The 18,032-nt window shown below is 38.5% G+C and overlaps 4 protein-coding genes across 4 annotated transcripts; 2 read left to right on the top strand and 2 right to left on the bottom strand.

The window, feature by feature from the left end:
• The first annotated feature begins 946 nt into the window (after positions 1–946).
• Positions 947–6,525, top strand: LOC111799983. The gene is made up of 7 exons (XM_023683539.1): positions 947–2,125; positions 3,184–3,328; positions 3,425–3,478; positions 3,564–3,655; positions 5,155–5,390; positions 5,500–5,670; positions 5,982–6,525. Exons 1-7 carry the CDS (start codon positions 1,293–1,295, stop codon positions 6,077–6,079), a joined length of 1,629 nt encoding a protein of 542 aa, XP_023539307.1. The 5' UTR covers positions 947–1,292; the 3' UTR covers positions 6,080–6,525.
• Positions 6,526–7,805: 1,280 nt separating this feature from the next.
• On the bottom strand, positions 7,806–10,541 carry LOC111801192 (leucine-rich repeat receptor-like protein kinase PXC1). The gene is made up of 2 exons (XM_023685196.1): positions 8,774–10,541; positions 7,806–8,661 (listed from the first exon to the last, which is right to left on the bottom strand). Exons 1-2 carry the CDS (start codon positions 10,143–10,145, stop codon positions 7,988–7,990), a joined length of 2,046 nt encoding a protein of 681 aa, XP_023540964.1. The 5' UTR covers positions 10,146–10,541; the 3' UTR covers positions 7,806–7,987.
• Positions 10,542–12,473: 1,932 nt separating this feature from the next.
• LOC111800175 lies at positions 12,474–13,988 on the bottom strand. The gene has a single exon (XM_023683767.1). It carries the CDS (start codon positions 13,986–13,988, stop codon positions 12,474–12,476), a length of 1,515 nt encoding a protein of 504 aa, XP_023539535.1.
• A 1,459-nt stretch (positions 13,989–15,447) lies between these two features.
• LOC111801069 (glucomannan 4-beta-mannosyltransferase 9-like) lies at positions 15,448–17,917 on the top strand. The gene is made up of 9 exons (XM_023685038.1): positions 15,448–15,777; positions 15,864–15,962; positions 16,048–16,300; positions 16,401–16,511; positions 16,598–16,734; positions 16,818–16,931; positions 17,026–17,225; positions 17,317–17,511; positions 17,606–17,917. Exons 1-9 carry the CDS (start codon positions 15,448–15,450, stop codon positions 17,766–17,768), a joined length of 1,602 nt encoding a protein of 533 aa, XP_023540806.1. The 3' UTR covers positions 17,769–17,917.
• Positions 17,918–18,032: the final 115 nt, after the last annotated feature.

Below are 18,032 nucleotides of genomic sequence, written 5' to 3'. Positions count from 1 at the left end.
ATAGAGTTGTATTCCTCACTTATAACCCCATGATCATTCACAAACCAAGCAGACAGCTGAGTTCGCATCTATAGGTATCAGGTATAGGTACCTCTGAGCCACACCCAAATGAACTGAGTTTTGAAGCAATCAGAAGAATTGCTCCGATCCTAAATGAGGCTTATTTAGGTCGTGTTATGAATGTCCAAGCTAAACCTATTGATAGCTGAGGTGAAATCTTAGCTTTTGACTCTCGATTTCCTGTATTATTTCGAGACTTCCGTATATGAGCCTCTTTAAACAAAACTTATTGCTATTAAATGGATGAATTCCAATCGGACATGGTCAACGAGAATTAATTCCTGGGTCAGTAAAACTACATTAGCCACAGAGTGATCTTAGAATATGAAATAAAATATTTTATTATTTTATTTATTTATTTAAATCAACAAAATTCCTCCGCTATTTTCGGTATTATTAGTGGTTATCGGCCCATCTTGCCCGCCTAAGCCCAAAGAGAAACAAAATTTTGAATCTATTGGGCTCAAGTCCAGCTGTCCAGCCCAATTAAAATAACTTTTTCAATATTTTAATTTTTTAATAAATTTAAAATTATTTTTATATTCCAATTATTAGTCAGATAATTGTGTAATTATGTTGAGGTTAATATATTGAAATAGTCTTAATTAAATTTCACACAAAAGGTATTAAATTTAATTCATTATACATACCATATATTTTTATTTTTATTTTGTCATTTCTCCTTTTTAGCTTTCATGTTTACTTTCTCTATTTTCTTTTTTTTTTTCTTTTTTTATGAAATTTATTCATGCTGATTAAAAAAAATCATTAAAACCCGCAATTATTTTATATGCTTTAAATTTTTTTAAATTATACTTTTTTTTATATATATTAAAAAAGAAATATCAATTTTAAAGGTATTTTATTTATTAATAAATTTATGCCATATTGACGTAATTGTCCATAAACGACTCGAGAAAATTGATGAAGGGAGAGTATCGACAATTTCCAAGAGTAAAGAAGGGTATTTCTGGAAATAGAAAAAGGCTAACGATCGTCATGGACCCTCAATTACAAGGGCCCCACCATGTGGGAACGTGATTGAAATTTATCTGTAGTTAACGGAACCGTGAGAAGCCGTGACGACATACTCGTCAAAACTTGACGGCAGGGTTAGTTCCGTCAAATCATTTTCGTCTGAATTTGAAAACGCCCTCAAACGTTTCGCTCTCCTCCTCTAACGCCGTCGTTTGTTCCCGCTGGAGCTTGAACTCTAACCCTAACGTCCTCTAATGGCTTCCTGTGACGATGACTTCTCTCTCCTCAGCGACGATCACCACCACCACAACCACCACCAATCCACCACCAACCACCATCATGTTCCAAATCCTCAGCATATCCATCAATCCTACGTTCCTCACCGCTTCACGCCTCGATCGTCTTCTGTCCACCCACCGCCGCCTCCGCCACCTTCCTCTCAAGCGGCTCAGCCGATTCTCGCGCCGTCCGGCAGTCCGAAGAAGATCGGCGGGCGGATAGATAAGGAGGAGGAGGACGACGATGGGGAGGATTATGGCGATGCTACTTTCTGCTCCAGTTCATTTGATAACGGAGATCAGAATCGGATTGGTGTTGGTGTTGGTGTTGATGTTGATGTGCGAGTTGAGAAGAGGAAGGATCAGTCGGATGAGCTTGGGGAGGAAGGAGGTTCTTATAGTTACAAAAGAGCGAAGCCTTCGTCCAGTGGGGGAGAATACAGGAAGGATCGAGAGGAGTGGAGCGATGCGGCTATCTCGTGCCTTCTGGATGTGTATACGGAGAAATTTACGCAGCTGAATAGGGGGAATTTGAGAGGGAGGGATTGGGAGGAAGTGGCTGCAACTGTGAGTGAACGGTGCGAGAAGCAGAGCAAGAGCGTAGAGCAGTGTAAGAACAAAGTAGACAACTTAAAGAAGAGGTACAAGTTGGAGAGGCAAAGGATGAGTGACGGTGGCATTTCGATCAGCCACTGGCCTTGGTTTAAGCAGATGGAGCAAATTGTTGGAAATTCTTTGACGATGAAGGTTGTGTCCGACGAAGATCGAAGTGTCGGCTCACCGGCGACTACTCCGAGGATATCAAAGAGGTTCTACTCCTTCCCGCCTCTTTCTTCCCGTTGTATAGCATTCTACAACTATGATTTGGAGAACAAAACATGTTTTGAAATAATATGTGCTCTATGTTTTTTTTCTTTTGGATTCTGCTGACCATTAGTTCTTGATGTCTAGTTTAATCTTGTATTTGCATATCAACTCTGCAAGAGACCCAAGTTCTTTACATAATTATGCTGTTGGGGATTGCAGTTGGGGATTGCGGTTGGGGATGTTCTAACCGCCCAAGCCCACCACTAGCAGATATTGTCCTTTTTAAAATAGGTCTGCTAGGGAGAGGTTTCCACGCTCTTATAAAGAATGCTCGTTCATCTCCTCAACTGATGTGGTTGTAATTACAAGTATATCTGCTATTCTTTCATCCTCGGGATCCTGTATTTACTGGTCATGGCTCTGGGAGTGAAAGGAGCAGTTTGAAATTTTAAGTGCATTTCTTTGAAAACAGTGCTCAGATCATACTGGATCAAGATCGTTCAAGAATTGCAGCAAATGTTTAGAATTTTTAACTTGTCCGAAAACATGAATAGCAGCAAAGACACTTTCATTTGTCTAGTGATGGCTTTGTCTCGAAAAATCGATTTACGGTATCTCTAGAACGTCCATCCGTTGTTTAATCTCTTGGGTTTTATTGGTCATGTGTTTGCAGTTTGCAGGTGTGTTGATGAACTCATAATTTGTTATTCGGCCTGGCTATTGTAATGTAGGTTTATAATGTGAAAATGAAACTGTTTAGTCTTGCTTTTGGAAGCAGATTTCAGTTTCATTTGCATGACATATTATTACCCAACGGTGTATTTTATTGTGTTCTAAGCTGAGTAGTCTGGAGTCACTTGGTTTAAATGAACATATAAGAAACAAATATCAGGATATGCCTAATGAACTGCTAACAATAAGTTGGTTTTTCATTTTTCTCTTGAGTTTGATTCTTATAATTTCATGTTTCTAGCTTCCTCCAAATGAAAGACATTTTGTGTTAGTTATGTTCATGAGGTTGACAACTAATTAGTTGTTGTTTTCGCAATCCACCTCGCAGGTACGTTATTCCCGCACCCAATACTACTGGGCACATGAATAATCTAAAACCCAAATCAGTTTCCAGTCCAAGGTGGCGAAGAGTTGTCTTTAAAATAAGTGGTACAGCTCTTACAGGGACTGGTCCTAACAACATCGACCCGAAGGTTAATAGAATTTTCTTGTTAGTTTCTTAGGAGTTATAACATTATATCATTAGGATGGATAGTTTCAAGCATCAAGTTTGTTTCTCTGATGATTAGGTTACAATGGCAATTGCTAGAGAAGTTGTAATAGCTTGTCGTCTGGGTGTGGAGGTACTGATTATTGCGTTTAACCACATTTTTATTGCATCTTTCCATTTATTCACGTCGAGCTATATTGTTTATTATAATATTACAGGTGGCAATCGTTGTTGGAGGTCGTAACTTCTTTTGTGGCGATTCTTGGGTGACTGCAACAGGTTTAGATAGATGTACAGCATACCAAATTGGGTACGTTTTCACTCACCACCTTGGCGATACTAAATCTTCTATCCCATTACTTAATAGGCTGTTTTGATATTTTACATTGATTTGTTCATATTGTACCTCTCCCAAACAAGATAACATATAGGTACTAAAATCAGTGTTTCATGTGACATTTTAGAAAATTTAGAGGTTTGTTATCTAGAATATGAAGCAAGAGGCTTTTCCACAAATGCTAGTCATATGGGAAGTGTAATTTTTAACGGAGTAAGATATCTCTTATTTCATTACTATTCACCAGTATTACCCTATCTTTAAAGGGAGAGAAAATAGGTTAAATAAAATAAAAACCCGAGCGGTGACAAAAGAAAAAAAAAAAAAAAACAAAAAACAAAGTAGGAAACGACAATAAAGNAAAAAAAAAAAAAAAAAAAAACAAAAAACAAAGTAGGAAACGACAATAAAGGAGATACACAATTACAAAGATGGCAAGATATTTGAGAAATTTTTCTGTTTTCAACATTCCCCTCAAACTGGATTGTACATGTTCATTCGATCCAGCTTGGGCTCTAGGACGTATCGGATATGAAGATCAAGTCAGTTTTGCCATTTTGCAAGGTTCACATTGAAAAACCAGAGAACTTTTACTAAAAATATCTTGAAATATTCTTCTCAAATACATAAATTGGGATGGCCTAAATGTTGGTGCATTGCCAATCGTAGGATAAAAGTTCCTTTACTTGAGGCTAAATTCTACTATAGGATAAAAGTTATCTTTAGAACTTTTATTGAAAAAAAGATTTATCCTACTGTCATAATTATCTTTAGAAGAAGAAGAAGAAGAAGAAGAAAAAAAGGATTTAGTAACGGCTAACTTCTTTACTTGAGGCTTGGGGATATTCAGGATATAGTGAACCCAAATATTCTTTAGCATTGCCAATCGTCTTCCCCAAATCCAAATCTTGAAAAATACACCCATGTGAGTAGAAGGTTGTAATGCATTTTTTTCGTAATTGCTAGTTTGCTTATTGAAAGAAGATTGCATTTAAGGTTAGGAACATGCAGAACATTTTCTAAGATAAGATCTTTAGAGATAAAAACATTCCAGTTCCTAATCCTTTTGAATAAGTGTCACAAAAATTTCACATCCTTTTGAATAAGTTCCTAATCCTCTCGAATAGGATCTCCGATTCTCTGTTGCAACTTGTACCACTATATCCTTGAATTCTAAAGTTTCTAAAGCTTGAAAGTTGCACACTAGGTCTATTGATGTGTAGTTGAGACCATGAGTGCATGTGAGGTTTATTGGGATAGATCAAAAGAAGAGTGTTGAAGTTGTACGAAGATGTTGGAACATATCATATGTTCTTTGTTGGCTGGATAAGTGCTGCTAGTGGTAGCTTAAGAAATGCTATGCCATTTAATTTAGGATAGGTTTATGTATACCCGACCTTAATTTGTTGGTAAAACCTACTCGATTACTATGTGCATGACTGATGTTGACGTGTTGAATACCATTTATACAGTATGATGGCTACTGTGATGAATTCAATACTTCTCCAGTCAGCAATAGAGAAGATGGGAGTCCAGACTCGTGTCCAATCTGCATTTATGCTTCATGAGGTTGCTGAACCATACAGTAGGCAACGTGCTATAAGGCATCTTGAGAAAGGCAGAGTAGTTATATTTGGTGGCATTGGCACTGGCACTGGCAATCCCCTATTTTCCACTGATACAGCTGCAGCTCTTCGAGCTTCTGAGAGTATTACCCTCTGCCTACCATCCTCTCTTTTAGCTTTGTTGTTGCAGCATCATATGCTAATCTTTAGGATTTGAATGCTTACGTAGTTTTACTTGCCTTTCTCTCTTAGTTCATGCCGAGGCAGTTCTTAAAGGTACCAATGTTGATGGGGTATATGACTGCAGTTCGCAAGACAACAATTTTACATTCAAGCACATCTCTTTCAGAGAGTTGGCCTCAAGTGGTGCCACAAGCATGGACATGACTGCATTAACTTTCTGCGAAGAGAACAACATTCCCGGTATGTTTTCTTGTTTATATATTATTAATTTAGTATTCAGGGATAGTCTTTTCAACTAATGCATTCAATTCTAGTTTATTTTACGATACCAATTCCATACAGTGACAGGCAGAAACTTCTGGTTTGATCTCATAACACTAAATACAAGTTTCGACGTTTTTTTATCCATGAGGTAGAGCAAGTACTAGAAACTAGATTATAACACGATAATGGTCGAATCCTCCTTCAATGCTTGGGAGTTCAGTTTTTTCCTGTTTATTGCATTGCTGTTTAAGAATCAGATAAGATCCAACCCAATTTTATTTTTACAGTCGTCGTCTTTAATCTTCTTGAGCCTGGAAATATCTCAAAAGCATTGTGTGGAGACCAAGTGGGTACACTGATTGATCAAAACGGAAGAATTAGCTAGTGTTCGTGATACTTAAATATTTAGTATTAGGTATGTCGTGTTGAGTCCGTAGAGTGTTCGGTTGGCTCGTTTAAGAAATGGTAGCTGCCCTCTCAGCTCCTGGGATCTTTCCTGGCTAGGATTTGGAGTGTTTGCTATGTTACTTGCTTAGTAACTCAGTGTGAAAGTAGAGTAGATTCTGATTACTAATCTGAAGATCTGATTCTTGGTGTGGTGCCAAAATTTCTTCTGCATTTGTATCTATATTTGTATGTATACAATTATTGGTTCAGTGGAAGGGTAGGCTAAGAAAATGGATGGGGATGGCAGATTTGAAGTGTATTGGTATGTATACTTGTCATGTAATGTATGTGAAGTGTTTGTAAGTTGAACGTTTTCAATGTATGATTCAAACACAGCCTTTTGCTGTTTTTCATAATGTATAAAATACCAAGTGTGTTGCAGAAGCGTGCTGTTACAAGAATGTTTCTTTTACTTGAGATTGGTTGGTTTTGTGGCTTGTGGGAGTTTGTGCTGAGTTATAGCACGCTGGGTCGAGCGTTAGTGAATTCTATCTCGTATTCTTTTATTTTTTCTCGATGAAAGTTCGGTACTCCCCATTAATAAGACCAGGGTCGTTATGTAATTTCTTGATGATATAATACATTTGCATTAACGCATCTTGTCTTATGCTTCCATAGTTGTGGAATATTTGCTTGTGTAGTATCATGTTCATCGTGTCGACACCAAAAAAAAATGGTGTAACAAGCTAGCGAGTTGATTTTCGACATTATCCTAAGGTTTAATCTCAGTATATGATATTTTATAAAGCTTATTTACACAAATTGAAATGATACTAAAGATATGTTAAACTTATTAATAGATTGTTGCTATGTTCTTAAGTTAAAAGAGACAAAAATAGTAAATTGGAGTATTTTCTAAGCTTAGAGTTATTGCATATTTAAAGTCAAATAAATATTAACAAATGAACCAAAATAATTTAAAAGAAAGCCCAATTTTTAAGGCATTATTTATTTTTGAATAATAATGCCCGAATGTCTCACTCCCTATCTCATGTAATAATAACTCAAGCTCATCATTAGTAGATATTGTCCGTTTTGACTCATTACGTATCAGAGTCAACCTCACGATTTTGAAACACGTCTACTAAGAAGAGGTTTTCACACCCTTTAAGAAATGTTTCGTTTTCTCTCCAACCAACGTGGGATCTGTGACATCTCACAATCCACCTCTTTGAAAGCTAGTATTCTCGCTGGCACACTGACCGGTCTTCCACCTCTTCGAAAGCTAGTTCACACCCTTTAAGAAATGCTTCGTTTTCTCTCCAACCAACGTGGGATATGTGGCATCTTACAACCCACCTCTTTGAAAGTTAGTATCCTCGTTGGCCGATCCTCCACCTCTTTGAAAGCTAGTTCACACCCTTTAAGAAATGTTTCGTTTTCTCTCCAACCAACGTGGGATCTGTGGCATCTTACAACCTACCTCTTTGAAAGTTAGTATCCTCGCTGGCACACTAACCGGTCCTGACTTAAAATGGATTACAAAAGAATTACAAAAATATCCAATATAATATGATTTTGATTGCACTCCCAAACTTAATTAAACTCAATTTCATGTCTACTTATAATCAATATGATGGCATAGAACTGTGGGCCCAACCAATGTAATCTTCAGATAATTTGTATTTTATTCTGTAAACTATTCAAATTAATAACAGCTTATGGGAAGAAAACCAAATTAATTAGGTTAATGATTGGAGCAAACATACGTTAATCAAAGTTTTACAATAAACACAAAAGGATAACATTCTAATAAATACCACAAATTTGCATGAGAAAATGCATACACAACATTAATTTAAACTAAGCATATCATCTTAATCAACAATCCACCTGAAAATTCTAGCTACACCATACCATCTTCTGTGGTTCCAAGGGAAGGCGAAAGCGAATTACGTGATTCGTCGTAATCTTCTCCGAGCGGGGATTGCTCGACCCTGATATCTTCGATCATCTTAGCCACTTCTACCATCGTCGGTCTCTTCTCAGGCTGAGGAAGAACGCAAGCCAACCCAACATGAAGCATTGACACAAGCTCCTCCTCAATGTTCTTGTACCGTAATAGCTCGGGATCAAACACCTCGGCCGTCCACTCTTCTTTCACCACGGATCGAACCCAATTCGGGAGATCAACTGCTTGTTCTTGCTCGTCGTTTCGTGAGTGCAAAGGCGATGGGTAAAGCGATGGTGCACGCCCGGTCAAGACTTCTAGCATCAAGACACCAAAGCTATAGACATCTGCCTTTTGAGAGAGTCGTTTTGTCTCGTCCTGTTCTGGGGCCTTGTAGCCTCCCAACCTAGCAATGGCGTGGACAGGATTGAGGAGGAGAGACAACCCAAAATCAGAAATGCAAGCAACTCCATTTTTGTCAAGAAGAACGTTAGAAGACTTGACATTTCCATGGGGGATCTTTGAAGCATTGTATTCTCCATGGATTCTTGCTAGACCACGAGCAGCACCCAAAAGCAAACTGATTCTCGTCGTCCAATCCAATGGAATCCTTCCTGGACCTCGATTACCTGATTCAATCAGCAAAAACAACAACAAAATCAGAAAAATCAATGAAATTTTTCATTGGGGAATTTCATCGAACAGTTTGTAAGCATGCTCAAAAGCTTCAACAGAACCAACCATGGAGAAGAGAATGCAAGCTTCCATTAGGAAGATAATCGTAAACCAGAAGCTTTTCTTCTTTAGCATAGTAAAAAGCTCTCAATCTAACGATATTTTGATGTTTCAGTTTCCCAATCACATCCATGTACTGTTCAAAATCCTTCCTCGGACATGGATTTGCATCCTTCAATCTCTTCACCGCCACTGTACAACCGTCGTCGAGTACCGCCCTGTATACCGTCCCCAAGCTTCCTTTTCCGAGCATCTCCGCCGAGGCTCTCAGCAAATCTTCAAGCTCGAATTGCTTCTTCCAATCGAAGAACACCAGTTTGCTTCTATCTGTAGCGTTAGTACTGTCACTGTCGCCACCGCCATTGGCGTAGACTCTTTTCTCGCTTCCGTAGCTACTTCCGCTCTTTCTTCTCTTCCCACTGTCGCTTCCCGCCATGGAACTCGAGCTCCGGTCACGAGCGCAGTAATACGCGACGACGAAGGAGATAATCACGAGCAACGCAACGCAATTTGCGATCACAATCGCAACAATCGCGCCAGGGCTGAGTCCTTTTCGCGATTCCTTAATGTTCGGACTGATATTAGGGTTTTTCGGTATTGAGATTGGATTTGATGGTACCGTTCTGCCGGAATCCGACGCCGGCGGTGAACTAGTAACCGAACAGATCGGTAAAGGACTCGATCCACAGACCCCTTCGTTACCAGCGAAACTCTCCTCGCCGAATTTCTTCACCAACCCGTCAGGTAACCGTCCGTACAGTTCATTGTTGGATAAATTAACTTCAGTAAGATTCACAAGCGAAACAGAGAGATCGGGAACCGTACCGGAGAGGACATTATTCTGCAAACGGAGAGTAAGAAGTCGAGACAATTTCGAGAGATCCTCAGGAATTCCGCCGCGAATGTTGTTATCAGACAAATCCAGTCGGAGAAGTCGTCTAAGAGACGAGAATCCCGGCGGAATCTCGCCGGAGAAGTCATTACCAGAGAGATACAACAGCTTGAGATTCGTACAGTTCACAATCGGCGAAATGGTTCCGTTCAAACGGTTGTCATGGAGGTCGAGTGCCCGGAGCTGATCGAGCGGCGCTAAAGACTCAATGGGGCCACGCAAGTTCATAGAAGGAAGAGAAAGAGCGATAACACGGCCATTAACAGAGCACTGAACTCCCCGCCATGAAGAACCACAAGCATCAGAACCAGTCCAGTTTCCGAGCAGGCCGCCATGGGAATCAGCTTGAAGACGAAAGCGAATCAGAGCAGAAGTATCATCTAAACAGAGAGAAGGTGAAATCAAAAGGGTAATGCAGAGAAGAAAAGCTATGGCGGAACTGAAAATCTTCACCTCCATCTTCTCCTTCACCATCATCATCACCATCGAAGGATTTGGGGCCTGAAATGGGTTTGTAGAAAAGAATTGAAGGAACCCAAATGGAAAAAAATCAAAGGAATATCGTATTGATTTGTCTCTGTCTGAGGAAGAAGAAGAAGGTTACAGAGACAGAGAAACAGAATCTGTGTGATCCGCCAATCAATTCACAAACAGAGAAAGGGAAATGGGGAATGATTAAAGAATGTGTTTGAGAATTGATTAATTAAGAAAAAGAGATTATGATCATAAAAAAAAAAAAATTAAGGGGCTGATTGAAACTGAGAGAGGGAATGATTTTAAAATTTTATTTTCTTCCCAAGAAGGAGGAAGAAGAAGAAGAGTTGTTTGAATCATTGCTGTCTTCCACTCCTCACATACTGAAATGAGTGAAGAATGGGAATTTGTTTCCTTTTTTTTCTTTTTCTTTTCAATTTTTTGAATTTTCATTCATTAATTTATTCGACCTCGACCTCGTTCATCCAAACTTCGAATTGCAAAATGCGGCATGGACCGATACATACACGTTGAGAAGTACGATAGAGTTTTTCTTTCAAATACATAGACGCTAAGACACGATAAGACTGACACTCATATATTGTCGCACAGTGTAACGGTCAAGATAGAAAGTATCATGATATAATCGAGAATATGGTAAGTCGTTCTAATATTTTTTACATCATAAAAAATATTTTTTTAAAAAAAAAAAGAATTTTTTTTTTCTGACAAACCACTCTTAGCTAAAGTAATGTTTTATCAGCTTTATTGCCTTTTGTAGGGCCCAATATATCACATTTCTTTAAGTTAATAAATTTTTTTTTTACCATTTTATTTCAATTGGTAAAATATTTACTTTACAATGTTATTTCTATCTTCAATTCACTCTTTTTATTATTATTATTTTTTTACCTTTTTTTTAGTATATTTAAATTCTTCACATAAACCCATAAACAATTTGAATGTGGAGTCAAAGTCAAATAACAAACTTTTGGAATTTTTATTTTAATTAATTAATTAATTAATTATATATTCTAAAAATAAACTTAATGTCAATCTAAATATTTTTGTTCATTTTATTTAAATTGGTAATAATTTAATTTATATTGTTAAAAACGTTCTAATGATTTTTCACTCTTTTTCCTTTTTTTTTAGCGGAATTTAAATTAATCTAATATAATATTTTTAAATTATGAAGTTATAAATAATTTATTATAAAAAAAAAATTACATTTTTGTTTTTAAATTTGAGAGATGGAGATGGGCATGTGGGGCCCAAATGTTGTCGACTAAAGCAAACCAATTGCTTCAGCTTTTCTTTTTTTTTCACTTTTTACTTTTTTTTTTTACTTTTTTTTTTTAATCTTCCTCTTTTGTAATTTAACCTAAAAAACAATTATTATTTAAAAAAAAAAAAACTAAATTTAAAGAGTGATTGATGGCGGGATTGACGTCTCCAAATTTATATATTTTAATTTTGTATTTAATAAATTTTTAAATTTTTAAATTTTTATGTTTAATGGGTTAAATTAAATCTATAATTTAATTTATTAATGTTTATTAGATCTTTTATTTTCATAGAAATTGCTTGGTTTATTTTTATTATTTTTAATAAAAATAATGAATATATATATTTTTTTTTTAAAGTGAATAAGGTATGAATATACACATTTTTTAAAATTCTTTTTAGGGAAAACCTAAATATAAGTATATTAAAAAATATATAATTAATTAAGATTTTATTCCAATCAATTTAGATGAAAAAACTATGTTAATCATACTACTTCGGTGAGATCATACCAGGATTATTATAGATCCCATTAGAACTTCACAGTTAAGCATGGTTGGGCAAGAGTAGCACCCCTTTTTAAACCCATGTCGGTTGAAGAGGGGAACGAAAAATTTCTTATAAGGGTGGGAAAACCTCTCTCTAATTAGATGCATTTACAAAACCATGAGATTGGTGGCACGTAACAGACCAAAGCAGACGATATTTATTAGCAGTGGGTTTGGATTGTTACAGTGAGAACGTTAGGCCTCCAAGAGGGGTGGATTGTGAAATCCCACATAGGTTGGAGAGGAGGAGAGGAGAACTTAACATTCCTTATAAGTGTGTGAAAACCTCTCCTTAACAGACACATTTCTCCAAATAGACAAATTTTAAAACTGTGAGACTGACAGTGATACATTATAGGCTAAAATGAACAATATCTGCTAGCGGTGAGTTTGAACCGTTACATCGAAGTTTGTAATTTGAACTTTGTTTTGGGCCTACTCATAAGGCCTATTTTTTCTTGGGCTTACTTGATGTTAGGCCCAATTACCTTAATAAATTCATATGCTAAATAAAAATTTGACCTGAATTGCAAATATTGCTCAAAGCCACAAGCAGCTCAACAATGGCGCCCTCTGTCTTCTCCCTGTCTGCATAATGAAAAGTCTGAAGCAACAGAACATGGGACCTTGGACCGCCGCCATCTGCGGCGGAGCCTGCGTCGTCGGGCTGCTTCTCAATGCTCTGCTCCGAATGCCATGTCTCCATGTCACGAGCCATTGGAGCTAACCACTGGAATATTCTTCCCATCGCCGATTTCCACTCCGCCGCGAGATCCGGGTTGTACAACGGCGGATGCCGAAATTTTGCTGCCGATCTCACAGCCTTTCTGATACTCGCTGGTAACATGTTGAAGAGTTCGTGCCGATCCTCGACGGTGATCAGGTGAGGCGCCGACGCTAATCTCTCGATTAAAATCACTATTTTGCTGTAATGAATTGCTAAGGCGGCGGCGCCGAGGGAATTCGGAGGTGGGTTTGATAAATTCTCTTTGATGAAGAATGATGAGATTGAATAATGGCCGCCATTGGTTCGTCTCGGAGAAGATGGTGCTCTGTTTTTCACCGTCAACGACAACGTTTTGCGCACCGCTGTAAGTGACGGCGGTGATCCAATTCCGCCGTCTTTACAGTCTCGAAACGATGGGAAATGGGAAAATTGAGGAGCTTTTTTAATCCCTGAAGAAATCTTCATCAATGGCGGACAATGATTATTGCTCTGTTTTTTCCCCTGTTCTTCTAATTCCGACCTCCTGCAACTCCCCACCGGGACTAGGCGGTCGGCCGATTTCTCTCCGCCGTAATCCAGCCGCCGGAGTTCCTTAACTCCGAACACAATTTTAATTCGTTCTATAATTGTAATCATGGATCTCATGAAAAGTCTAACAATGTAATCATATGATCTGTTCCAAGGCGTCGTCAATTTCAAGCTCTGAACATGGCGGCGGTGCCACGAAATTTTCTTCCGATACTTGAATGAATGTCTTTTGCCGCCAGCGAAGGCGAAAATCGCCGTCTTCCGCCGCAAATGCCGTTCAATCTCCGCCACAATCTCCATTTCTCTCGTCAGCTCCGCCGCGAGTACAATGAATCTCTGCATTTTCTTAACTCGTCTGTCCATTTTCTTCCATTTGTATTGCCAACCAAACCAATTGAATTCGTTGTTCAATGGGTCAGTGACGAATTTTTCAAATTCGTGAAGAACAGGATCCGAACATTTGGGCCCAAATCTCACGATTGATTTGGCGATGTATTGAAGATCTTCAACGATTTCTTTCATGAAAAGTTCCATTAGAAACTGTTCGTCGTCTGAAATTAGCTTCTTGATTCCTGTTGAACTTGAGAGGTTTTGTTTTACTGTTGTGAATTCGCTGTCTTGTAATCGATTCCATAGCAGAACAAGCTTTGACATTAGAGCTGTGATTTCGAAGGATAAGAAACCGATGGCCGCCGTGTCTGGCTCCGGCTGCACAAGATTCCGGAAAACCCACCGGAAACTTGAACTTCGCCGCTCTTTCGCCATGTTTTCCGGCGATGGGTTTCGAAATTATGTAGAAATTTCAAGTGGGTAAGATTGAAGATTAAATATAAGAAAGAAACGAGATTGAGCTTAGAAGCTTTGGAAATTCCATCGTTTTTGATTCAATGTTTTGTTTTAACGTTGTTTGCTAAGATTAATGTTCGATTTTGGAGCATATTCTTGTCTCCAAAGGCCATGGTGTGCGCCTAGTTACCTTTCCCACCTAGGTAAATACCATTTTAAAATATTAATAAAAAAAATTAAGATGTTCGAACAAAAATAATAACTTGTAACAATTCAAGCCTAGTGGTAGCAGATATTGGATAGTTTCAATCAGTTACGCATCCCATTAGTGAAAAGTTTCCACACTTTTACAACGAAGGCTTTTTTCCCCTTTCCAGCTAGGATATAATAATCCATCTCTGGGGAGCCAGCGTCTTCCCGGACACACCATTGAGTGTTTAGCTCTGATATTATTTGTAACAGCTCAACCCCACCACTAGTAGGTATTGTTCATTTCGACTCGTTACGTATCGTTATCAATCTCATGGTTTTAAAACGTATCCTGTTAGGGAGAAATTTCCACACCCTTATAAGAAATGTTTCATTCCCTTTCCCGTCAATGTAGGATACAATAATCCACCCCTCGAGTGCCAGCGTCTTCGCTGACACACTACTCAATGTCTAGCTCTAATATTATTTGTAACAACCCAAACCCACCACTAGTAAGTATTATCCATTTCGGCTCTTTACGTATCGTCATTAGCCTCACAGTTTTAAAACATATCCTGTTAGGGAGAAGTTTCCACACCCTTATAAGAAATGTTTCGTTGACTCTCTCCATCTGATATAGAATGCAACAATCCACTTCCTTTGGAGGTCAACATCCTCATTAGCACACCACCCGATATCTAGCTTTGATATCACCCATAACAGCCCAAGCCACAGCTAGCAGATATTGTTCACTTTGACCAGTTACGTATCACAATCAGCCTCACAAAATTTTCAAACGCGTCTATTAGGAGAGGTTTCCGCACCTAGTCTAACAATACAATGGGACAATGAGATTTGAATTTCTAATCTTTTAATCGTATTTTTTCATCAAAACATGGTTCATAGTTTAAGTAACATATATTATGTACATTATACCGTTTGTCCTCCTCTTGTGAAGGGCTATAAACCCTCACAGCCACGCTGGTTTTATAGCCAAAAAAAACCATTTATTGTTAAAAGGAGAAATTGTAGCACTTCCCATCATCCACAAATCTCCCCTTCTTACCTTAAACTTGTTGCTTTAAATTCCCATCTTCCTCCACTTCCCCTTCACATTCAAACCTTTCCTCTGTTGCTTCTCTGCTTCTGCAATCCGTAGCAGAAGCAGAATATAAAATAACCCTTTTATTCCCCCTAATAATTTCTCCCTTCTTTTCGGTATTTCAATTTTTGATCCTTACAGCCGGAGATGGAGCAGCTCTCGACGTCGGCATTTCTTCCTGGAGCATTTTGGGCGCCCGGAGATGGCATTCCAGCCCACCTTCTTCTCCTTTGGAACGCCATTAGAGCTCCGTTGATTGCCCCTCTGCTTCAGGTTGTGATGGCAATCTGTTCCACGTTGTCGGTGATGCAGTTCATCGAGAGAATTTATATGGGAGTTGTGATCGTTGCTGTGAAACTGCTCCGTTGGACACCGGAGAAACGGTATAAATGGGAAGCCATTAAAGATGATTCCGAGCTTGGGAACTCCGTTTATCCTATGGTTCTTGTTCAGATCCCCATGTTTAATGAAAAAGAGGTTGCTCTGTTTTTTTACCCTTTTTCGTGCTTGTTTTCACTAAGTTAGGTTCAAATTGACATAAAAACATCTTCGATTCATTTTAGGTTTATCAATGGTCGATCAGAGCTACTAGCGGGCTATCATGGCCATCTGATCGGCTCATAATACAAGTATTGGACGATTCAACAGTCCCAACAATCCAGGTAGGTATACAACAACAAAATCCCATCTCAAAACTAGAACTTCTCTTAGAAGAAACGATAAGAAAATGGTTGAACTCATGAACAGGAAATGGTGAAGCTTGAGTGCAAGAAATGGGAAAACAAAGGGATAAACATAAAGTACGAAGTAAGAGACAACCGGACTGGATACAAAGCTGGTGCCTTGAAAGAAGGCCTGAAACGCAGCTATGTAAAAGAATGTGAATACGTCGTCATCTTTGATGCTGATTTTCAACCTGAACCTGATTTTCTTCAGCGATCTATTCCTTATCTTGTTCATAATCCCGAACTTGCTCTGATTCAAGCTCGATGGATTTTCGGTAACACTACGTTAACCTATACCCTTTTTAGTTCAACAATACAGAACGCATTGACTTGAGAATCATGCTCTCCTGGACTTATCCCGCTATGTTTTTGCAGTAAACTCCGACGAATGTATGATGACAAGACTGCAAGAGATGTCGTTGGACTACCATTTCACAGTCGAGCAAGAAGTTGGCTCCTCCACCTATGCCTTCTTCGGCTTTAATGGTTTGCACAAACTCCCCTTTCTCCTATTTGAATAATTCAACCTTATCTCATTCTAAAATTGTTGCTCAACGCTTGATATACACCAGGCACAGCAGGAGTTTGGAGAATTGCTGCGATCGATGAGGCTGGAGGATGGAAAGATCGAACCACGGTGGAGGACATGGATTTGGCCGTTAGAGCTAGTCTCAAGGGCTGGAAGTTCTTGTACCTCGGTGACCTTCAAGTAACTAAGTCCTAACTTCTAACAGCCTTTTGCTTCTAAAAGATACTCAAATTCAAAAATTGATATCTGCTTCATACCAATAGGTTAAAAATGAATTGCCAAGCACTTTCAAGGCCTTTCGATTCCAGCAACACAGATGGTCTTGCGGCCCTGCAAACCTATTCAGGAAAGTGGTCATGGAGATAGCAAGAAACAAGGTATCCTCAAACGTTGATGCTACTCAGGTTTGGCTTTGTGAATCAACTTAATATTGAAACAGGGTGACTAAGATCTGGGAATTTCTTACTGCAGAAAGTGACATTGTGGAAGAAGGTGTATGTGATTTACAGCTTCTTCTTCGTCAGGAAGATCATAGCTCACATCAACACCTTTCTTTTCTTCTGCGTTGTTTTGCCAGCAACTGTTTGGGTACCTGAAGTCGAAATTCCAAAATGGGGAGCAGTGTATATTCCTACAGCAACTACCATTATTAATGCGATCGGGACTCCAAAGTAGGTTTCTTCGAGTCAAATTTGTGTTGTGTTGGAAGTGTTTTGTAATGGTGTCCTAAATTCTAAGCTCTTATTGGGTTGTTTGTTTCAGGTCATTCCACTTGACGGTTTTCTGGATCTTGTTTGAGAATGTTATGTCTCTACACCGAGCCAAGGCGACCCTCATTGGCTTATTAGAAGGTAGTCGAGCAAATGAATGGGTTGTCACTGAGAAGTTAGGAGATATTCTGAAGGGAAAATCATCCTCAAAAGCAAACAAGAAACCGAGGGTTAGAATTGGAGATAGGTACTTTTCAGTTCTTCCCTAACAACAATAGTTTTCTTAAAGGAAATCACTATACTATCATCTAACATGGGCTTTGTTTTTTCTATATCAACAGAATTCATTTCACGGAGCTAGGGATTGGAGCCTACCTCTTCTTTTGTGGATGCTATAGTTTTCTCTTTGGGAAAACCAACTTCTTCATTTTCCTTTTTGCTCAATCACTTTCGTTTTTCATTGTGGGGTTTGGGTATGTTGGCACCATTGTTCCCAGCTCTTAGTACCCCAACCATGATGTAGAACCTAGGAATTGTTTTAGCTAAGTTTTGTTGCCCACAAAGGCAACAGCTAGCTTGTGGATATAGAACAAAAAGAAATGAATGGAGATCACAAAAGATGTAGGATTGGACTTTGAGTCCTTTTTTTTTTTACTTCACTTGTGAATCTTGTGGACAAGAATGAACCGTTTAGCTGCTAATTCACCTTACGAGTTTCTAATTGCTAACTAAACCCAATAAGACGCAATCAAAGGATTAATATATAAA

This window comes from Cucurbita pepo, chromosome LG08 (assembly GCF_002806865.2).
Source record: "Cucurbita pepo subsp. pepo cultivar mu-cu-16 chromosome LG08, ASM280686v2, whole genome shotgun sequence".
Taxonomy (NCBI): Eukaryota; Viridiplantae; Streptophyta; class Magnoliopsida; order Cucurbitales; family Cucurbitaceae; genus Cucurbita; species Cucurbita pepo.
The sequence above is the reverse complement of the archived record's forward strand: the minus strand, read 5'-3'. Positions and strand labels throughout refer to the sequence as shown.